The sequence below is a fragment of the Gasterosteus aculeatus genome, chromosome X (genome assembly GCF_964276395.1).
Source record: "Gasterosteus aculeatus chromosome X, fGasAcu3.hap1.1, whole genome shotgun sequence".
Taxonomy (NCBI): domain Eukaryota; kingdom Metazoa; phylum Chordata; class Actinopteri; order Perciformes; family Gasterosteidae; genus Gasterosteus; species Gasterosteus aculeatus.
Genome location: NC_135698.1, coordinates 15,469,006 through 15,477,831, shown reverse-complemented (window position 1 = coordinate 15,477,831; position 8,826 = coordinate 15,469,006). Strand labels below are relative to the sequence as shown.

Sequence of the window (8,826 nt, the reverse complement as noted above, 5' to 3'; positions counted from 1 at the left end):
CGAACAAAAGACGCTCAGGAACTGAACATAAGGCATTTATGGCCGAAGGACACTGCAACAGAGAAATATCTGTTGAAAGAGGTGGAGAGGCCGGCGCAGGCCTGCAGGTCGCAGGTCTCGTTCCATCGGGCCGCCGCTCGTCTTGTGCAATCATGGAGGTGATTTACGAGGCCTCTCTGGCACTCAGCTGTGAGTCTCAACCAGACTCGTCCCCTGAGATGGAAGAAAAAGAAGAAGAATCCACACGCAGAGGAACGAAGCCCGAGGGAAACTCTTTATTTCGGTCATGAGGAACACATTTGTGGCGAAAGCTGCAAAACGAGTATAATCCACAAAGCAAAGACCTCATAGAAGATAACGATTCTGACAGATAAAAGTGTTTTACAGACAGATGGATACGTGTCACATTATGATTTATTTGCCCTACTAGAGAAGCTGGGGTTGATCAGGGCTACGTGTTTGCCACGCACACACCTGCGTCTTACACTATTGCGCAACGAAGCCGTAACTCCCCAAATGATGGCTCGGCTGAGCGTCTTTTGGGGGCTTTTTAGTTCCTCTTATTTGTTTTAACAGCACTTTTACTGAATGGTTCACCAAAAAGTTTCGATCAACCGCATGTAGCGTTAGCATTGTTAGCAACTAACTTCTATGAAACGGGCGTGGCCGGATGTTTCATGGGAGTAAAAACGATAACAGAAAACCTCCAACACGAGAGGTGGCTTTGCATTTATAAATGACACATGAGTACAGAACGCCCCACAACTCTCACGTTTCCTCTCTTGATTTTTCCTTTTAAACATCAGAATTGTACAGCAGAAGTGAACCGTGCAGGCTTTGTACCTTAAACTCAAGTGCCAGCCTACTGTCTGATCCCCTGTGGCTGTAGAAATGTTAAACTCAGCCTACTGACTCGTCTCTGAATGAAACATGTACCGGTCTCAGCTGGACGAAGGCTCCAACCAACCACGGCACGGAATGTGGAACTCCTTCATCACACGCGGCAAATGTTCAGAACTGGTCGTCGCAAAATAATAAGTTAGAAAGCCCCCCTCGCATAATATCAAGCATGATGAAATAACTCTTTTGCGAATAGTTTACCGTGTGAAAGGAAATGAATACGGAATAAACAGAATAAACTGTGGAATCCACTCAGCAGATTAAGGTAAAATAAGCCTGGAAATGTGCAACAAGCTGCATCTTAGCGTTTCTTATACATACAAACTCTCCTCAGACTCTGACTCGATATATTATACCTCTAGCTGAATTAATTGCAATATATACACAATATAGTAAAAAGCAGAAATCGAACATCTCTCAGCGGGTCAGCAGTGTGTTTGCTGATCCAACGGCTCTCTGGTCAAAATGTAAAAAAAGTGAGAATTTTTCTTTTGGTCACAAAATAAGGATTTTCTATGGTGTTTGTGACTATTCTAAAGTCACAAATAGTTTCAGTAAGACTTACTTCGGTAAACTCTACAGGCCGCCAGTATGAGGTTGAGATGAGCAGCAGATGGAATGACACCGAGGCTTGTTGTCTATGTGAGTATGCTTTTAGGGTTTACTGTTCCTAAAACAGCATAGAGTCCCCACTCAACAGAAAAATATATTCAATTGTATCCTACACTGGGTCAAATTCGTAAAACTGTTTTATGTATGTATCATTGTAGTAATTTCAACCCAGTCAATAGAAATCAATGTTGTAATTGTGCGTTTTTGCAAACAAAGAGATATGTTTCTTGACCCAAATCTTTTTCGTGAATTTCATCTGAGCAGAAAGGTACAATGTCACAGGTTTAATATCCTGAAATGATTGGAAAGGTTTAAGCAACAAAAACTACTCTGTGAATGTTAGAAAATGGTTTAGTTGAAATAACGACACTACAACCGTAACAATCTGCTCTAGCTGGATTTTCGCGCTTAATGTTGCGTTTACTTTTGGTTCCGCGCGGGACTCGGCGGTCTCCTGGGTGAAAGTCTCAAGTACTTAGCACGGCACTCTTCAGGACTTTACGTTCAACTTTGTAAAGAGGTCGTGTATTCCACTGCAAGCATCGGCCAATCGCGTTGTCCCACTCTGCTGAGGGATCAGCACTCGGTGGTGGTCACCTGAACAGAGGTCAGGCTCCTCCCCATGCTGCGGAAGAGCGGCGTGACGAACATGTCCGTCAGACTCCTCCACACCACCTGGAGGGATGGTAACAGCATCAAGAAGCTCTGGATCACTGGCATCACCAACCTGGAGGGACCAGGTCAAAGGTCACAAAGGAACAGGGACTGATGCTTTAAGTTTGCTTTTTTACTTTTATTTTTTACGCGTGTCGTGAGTCCGCTTTCGCTTTGGATCCTTTGGAGATGGACTTGACTGGAGATGGTCATTTTCAGGTTTTCAATCAGTATAACTGAACGATTGGTTTTCGGCTGATCTAATGAGCTCCATCGCTACAGGAGGGGGGGGGGGGATGCATATGAGTTTGCTTGATATTGAGAACTACAACAAAAATGTTCAATGTCCGCCTTAACTCACTGAAATTGAAATGCAAACCGCCACGTGGAAATATTTGGATAACATGTTAAAGAGACCATAGTGTTTCAAAATGTCATAACCGTGACTTGTTTAAGATAAATAACAATCACTCTTAGTGGACTCTTCACCGTCCGGGTATCGACTGGCTCAGTGTCACCGCTCCGTCCTCGATTGGCGAATACCGAAGGAATCGTCTCGCGACCTCACCGAGGTGAAAGGTCAGTTCTCCATCCAAATAATGTCCCACTCTGGTCTGCAAACCAGTCTGTGCTGCTGCTAGAATGCCAGCTATCCAGAAAAACGCACAGGGTGTCCCCCCTCTCCACCCCCCTCCCCTCTACCAATGGAGCTCAACATTCCTCCAAACTTTCCATGGAGGGCAGACTTCTGGGCATAAAGTGTTGTTTCATCAAGTAATGAACAGACCGTTTGGGTTGTAGGCACGTCTTAATGACCTGGAGGCACCTGGTTAAACTTGATGCAGGCGCATATAGACGAACTATGCATGACATCACTGTCCAAATAAAAGTATGAAAACAACACTGAAAAGAATTTTTGACGTCATACTATAAAAATAACTTCTGAGAATGTTTGCCCTTAAAGAGCCAAAGCAAGTACGCTGGCGAGGGGAAAAAAATCAGACTGAAGATCGTGAATTACTATAATACTTGAAAATGATCTTTGTATTGTAAATGATGATGTTTACAGGACGGCTTTATTTCTTATATTTTTGAATGACTCTGTTGTTTATTGGAACTTTTATAAGTAATAAGGGAGAATTTCATGTCACGGCATCCCTCTAGTATGATATCTGTGTGCAGAATAATTCTCTTGTTATGACCAACATTTGGCCCGGTGCCAAATGCGCGCGTCTAAACTCAGCACCGGTAGAGAAACCTGCGGGACGAGGGAGGGGGTGGGGGGGGGGGCTTCTCCCTACCAGATGTGGATGCAGCTGAGCACCCCGAAGACCAGTCCGAGGATGAAAGCCACGGGCACGGCCAGCAGCGTGCTCAGCACGCGGTAAAGGAGATATTTGACCAGCTCGAACGCGGCGTGGCTCCCGATCCACACCTTGTCGAAGCTGTGCGCGGACACGGGCTCCGCAATGACGTCATCGAAGCCGACCTGTTGGTGGTTTAACAGTTAGATACGATGAAAGGTTGACGCGACTTCCAGGTGAGAAAACCATCAGCCCACATCAGCGAGCAGCTCCTGGTTGTAGTTTCACTTTGCCACCGCCGTGTTTACCTTCAGGTGCGCGTTCATGTCGTACGGATCTCGATCCGGTTCCGCCGGGTGCGCGCTTCTCCCCTTCTTGGACAGAATCGGCTCTATGGTTCTGTTGAACTCGTCTTCGTCCATGATTATGCTGGTGCCCAAGTTTTCCTTCTCCAGACCCATGTTGCGTGCGTGCGCTCGGACGGGACTGGCGGTGCAGGCGGAGCGGCGGCCGGTGACGGTGCGCTGTGCGCCAGACTAGAGCGCCACCCCGCCCCCGTATGGAAAGCAGCCTAGCGAGGGGCCGAGGGGAGACGCAACAAGGCTTCAAGTCACATCCTCGTGCCCGTTTCAAAGGCTCCGTGACGACTGGCTCCGCTGTCATGCGCCATGGACACCCAGGAGCCAACAGGGCTCACTACCCCGAACCCCATGTGAGGAAGCATGATTACTACAGCCTGCAGGGGTTCTTTCTTTCTTTTTTGAAGTGTTTTTAAGTGGAAAATATATTTCATCAGTTACCAAGGGTTAGGGTGAAGATGTTCAAGTCCCAAAGTGTTGTTGTGTTACAGTTTTTAATCTGTTTACGTAATCAAAACGTATGAAGTGCTTCCTAAACTGAAATGACGCCTCCTTGTTGTTCCTCCAACCAGTTGCTTCCTTGTCCGTCCAAAATGTCATCATCCCTGAAAAAGGCATTTGTGAAAAAATTGTCACAATGAGTGATGCCCAAATTATCTTTTTTCTTCCACATTTTAATTGTTTTGCCCTCAAATCCAGGAGGATGTTTGTGCCAAATCGGAGGCGATTCCCTCCAGGCGTTCCAGAGCTATCGCGTTCGTTCAAATGGGCGTGAAAAGGAATCATCTCCCAAACCTATAAAGAACATGGATACAGATTAAATACAGATTACATTTGTATTCATTCACGTTTTTGTTGGAGCTCTGTGAACAGAATGCTTGTCTTCCTCCAAATGCAGCCCTCTGTGCTCTGATGCGGCAGGTCCAGCGTCCTGCCTATTGAGGAGCGGCCTGTAAACAGCAGCCTCTTTTGTTCAGGCGTCCCCGCCTGGACGCAACACGCGGACACACACACACACACAAATAGAACAAAAAGAAGTAGGTCAGGACGGCGAGTGACAGCAAAGCAGAAACGCCGACCCCTGGATCAGAGCGCAGCGACAATGCCACACGAAAGCCCTCCTGGATTAACGCACACAGGAGCATTCTGACAGACCAGCATTCAGCGAGGGGGAGAGACGGACGGCCCGAGGGTGGACATGTGGGTGGACATGTGGGTGGAAGAGAGAGCCGCAGGGGAAGGTGTTGCCCCATCTCGTTTGATATTCATTACAACCAGCATCCATCTTCTCAGCATACCTCTCTAAGCTGCTGCGCTGTCGGGTCCAAGTGCTGAGGAACGTCCATCTCAGCCAGCCTGTGATGCTATTTAAACGACCCCGGTGCTGATCTGAGAACACAAGTATACGACCTCCCTGGAGCTCAAGGAGTTTTGAAGCCAGAAGTTTGATGAGTTGTGGTTTAGGTTTTAAGATGTGTCTTGTCGTTTGAAGGTTCACTTGGGTTTCAGAAGGCTTTTATGGACAAGAAGAAAACCGACCGATCAGTAATCACGAGCCAAATGGTTGAAATTCTGACAGAAATAGAAAAAATCAAAAGCTCAGCTAGCTTGAAGTTCGTTGTTAAGCGAACAAATTGTAAAAATCAAAAGTACGGGTAGTATTTGTTTGCAGCTCCACTTCAGGTTGGATCCTGCAGGTTGATTATTAAATGAAATCAACTGCCACATTCCATCACATCCCAGGACATTCCAGGACATCCGGGCCAGCGAAACCTTTCCTCTGACTTCAGAGGGAACTGATGCATTTTTGTTTCCAGGGGGAACAATGAAATCAGCTCACACGCAGTGCGAGTCGGCTTCCTGTTCCACCCGACGGGACGCACGTCACCTGAAGCGCCGGTGGAGAAAACCCAGCTCGCAGCCACATAATACAGTGCCTTCATCTTCAAGCAAACATGCAGATGACCATGATGTGTCCTTTAATTTTCACTCCAGCTGGGTTTCAGACTACGTGCAGATCGGCTGAAATGAGGCTCGTGCTAAGGCATCAGCCTGGAAGGTGCGGTTCTGCTCCTCTCTTAAAACCCCTGAAGAAAGGACGTCGACACAATCTGATTGGCCAAGAGCTGAAGAACCCCAATCTGCTCTTGACTCTTATTTAGGGGTCTTTGCCCACAGCCTGATCACCTCAGAGGAAATATGACATCCAGCTTAAAGAATTATAAAGAAAAAGGTTGAGACAAGAGCAAGTACCAGAGAACGGGCCCTCGCCACATCGTGGATTTGAGTCCAATTCAAGGCGATCCAGAAACATCAACACGTGTGAAACATGATCAGTGAGAGACGTAAAAAGAGAAAGAAGAGAGTAAAAAAAGTTTTGTTCCAAAAGAGAGAAAAAAAAGACTGCAAATACAGATGCACAACAGACACAAGCAGAGCTTGCGTGATGGTCTTTGTACAAACACACACATATGTAAATGTCTCCCCCCCCCCCCCCCCCACACACACACACACACGCGTGGGGTATATATGTTCTGTGGTATCTAGCTTTATCCTTGTTTGTATGAGGTTGTCTGTTTAATGTAAATTCTGCCACGATTCTGCCTGAAGAGTGCGATGCGTGTGTTCCATGTGCAGTTACGCCTGTCGGTTCAGGGGCCCGGATCTGGCCCCCGAGGGTCACGGGTTCAAAATAATATGCACAGCTCAGTTTCTTTATCTTAAATAATTGAACAGATACAGTTTTAGTGTAATTTAAGCTACCGTAACGGTTCACATACAGTAAGGGGTCAGCGAGGTCATATTTTAAACACTTTTAAAATGTTTATTTTAATTTTATGTTAATTTTCACATTCCCTTAATACATAAAAGCACAAGAGTGCCATAACTGGAGATTTTATATATATCTTAATTTAAAGATTTAATTTAAAAAGTGAATGGACATACCTCAGTATAGTAAAAGTACACACAGACCCAGAAATAGCAGTACAAGTAGTATTTATACCTCATAGCCTCTGCTCTTCTCTTCCTGCTCAGATGTGGTGGATGGATGGAGAGATGAGAGGGGGTGAGGGAGGATGTTGGCTTTGGAAAGAGAGAAATGCCCCGACAGGCCCCTTCATCCTGAGGCACTGACTGTCACATTTGTTCCAGGCGGTGGAAAAAAATCCAGCAACAAGCTAAAAAATTCTGCCCCTGAAACCATTTTCCATAAACGCCTCAGATGGTGGGTTCCACCTGTCGCTCTGCTCTCGGTCTGCTCAAAGGTGTATTGAAACCATTTCTAAAGGAAACACATTGACTTGACGGTCTGAGGACTGCTGATCCTAAATATTCTGATATTATCTGATATTTGTGTTGTGTCAAAGTAAATGCTGCTCGCTTCATGAAATCATCGCTGGCGTTTTATTGCACCCCCCCCCCCCCCCAACCAGGAAATATCCCATGTCCTATCCAAATGTCCTTCGCAGCTCTTTACGGGTTTCTTTTACCTTCTATCGTTTTATTAATGATGGGATCTGTCACAACAAACACATTGACCTGTAAAATGTCAGCAGTAATGTGTCATGTGGTGTGATTGTTCATAGAGAAAGGCCTTTCATCTAAAAAAGGACTGTGAGATAAATTGAAATATGTGAAATGCGGAATAGAAAGAATTGTAAATGAAATGTTACTTTCACCAAGGTGTTGTTGTTGTTTCCTGACAAACAGCTGCGGTTTTAGATTCGGGTTGTTGCATTGTGTGGAGTGTGAATGAAACCATCCACCAAACAGCACTATAGAAAAGTCAGCATTCTAGCTTTGATCGCATTGGAAACTATTGTTGCCTGGAAAACCTTTGAATGACGCTTTGATCGCCTTTCATGAAGCTGTTCTTTATAAGGGCTCTTAATGCGTCACAACATAAAAATGGAAAATATTACCGCGCGCTGAGCAGGAGGCCTGTTTGCACCTGCAACTGCTTTTCCTTCTCCGCTGAAGTATAAACAGTCAGAACTCCAGAGCCCCCCCCTCCCCCCCCCGGGGCAAAATCACTACTCGCGTCTTTAGCTGCACAGTTTATTCATGCTCATATTTAGCCCAAAACACAAAGTCACTAATCACGCATCTCAATGAGAAGATCAGAACGAGGTCGCCGCATCCCCTGTAATCTTTGGGTAACACCCTGTCATCCCGGGACTGACAGAGATTTCACGCTTTGTGCCAAGTGGATGTAAATTCCTCTCACGGATGGCAGACAAAGAATCGCTCTCTTAAGTGAGAAGTACTGATGTCTTTTCCGCCCATGTTGAAAGGGATTTGGGATCAAGTGAAGGATGACAGCACTGGAAGGTATGCAGAGCAGCTGTTGGGTCATGCACAGTGCCACACTGGTACGATGTTTCCAGTGTTGAGTCAGCTCGGAGCCAAAACACTCACCCGACAACTGGCAAAAACATTTTTTTGGCATAGAAGGTCATTGCAAGGTACTTCGTCATTTCAAGTGTTTGATTGTAAAAGAGAGCACATATTTCTTTCCCTTTTCTTGCAGACTTGGGTAAACCTGAAACAGATCAGCTTGTGTGAGGATTCCTCCTTTAAACGATGCACATCCAAAAGTAAATCAACAGAATGGTTTTGATTTACGTTTTTTTTTAATGCTCGTCATTGACACCTACTTGAAATTGGATGTCCAAGTCGAAATGTACTGAGTCAAAAAATGTCATGGAATTTAAAAAATATATATATAAAGTTGAATTTTTTTTGAAAAGAACGTAAAAAAATATTAGGTTTAAAAATGCTTTGAAAAACAAGATGGAATTATTTGGATCAAAACCGATCTAAAAAATTGTAAAACATATATACTTTGTTAAATGTCATGGAAAAAAGTTAAAGAAATTTTCGGTCAAACTGTTTTTGACAAAAAGTAAAAACACGTTAGGTGTAAAAATTTCATGAAAGTACATATACAAAAGATGAGCAAAAAACAACAAAAGCCCATTACTTAATTCTCAGAC

At 44.9% G+C, this 8,826-nt stretch overlaps 1 protein-coding gene across 1 annotated transcript; it reads right to left on the bottom strand.

Moving 5' to 3' along the window:
• Window positions 1–260: 260 nt before the first annotated feature.
• cav2 (caveolin 2) lies at window positions 261–4,768 on the bottom strand. The gene is made up of 3 exons (XM_040163570.2): window positions 3,779–4,768; window positions 3,468–3,655; window positions 261–2,239 (listed from the first exon to the last, which is right to left on the bottom strand). Exons 1-3 carry the CDS (start codon window positions 3,929–3,931, stop codon window positions 2,089–2,091), a joined length of 492 nt encoding a protein of 163 aa, XP_040019504.1. The 5' UTR covers window positions 3,932–4,768; the 3' UTR covers window positions 261–2,088.
• Between the last annotated feature and the right edge of the window lie 4,058 nt (window positions 4,769–8,826).

What these genes read in the sequence shown, in the direction of transcription:
- cav2 (XM_040163570.2), bottom strand. Translation starts at nt 3,931, where the DNA reads ATGGGTCTGGAGAAGGAAAACTTGGGCACCAGCATAATCATGGACGAA. An exon ending in ACATGAACGCGCACCTGAAG is followed by an intron (nt 3,656 to 3,778) that starts GTAAACACGGCG and finishes AACCACCAACAG; the next exon opens with GTCGGCTTCGATGACGTCAT. An exon ending in CTCAGCTGCATCCACATCTG is followed by an intron (nt 2,240 to 3,467) that starts GTAGGGAGAAGC and finishes TGGTCCCTCCAG; the next exon opens with GTTGGTGATGCCAGTGATCC.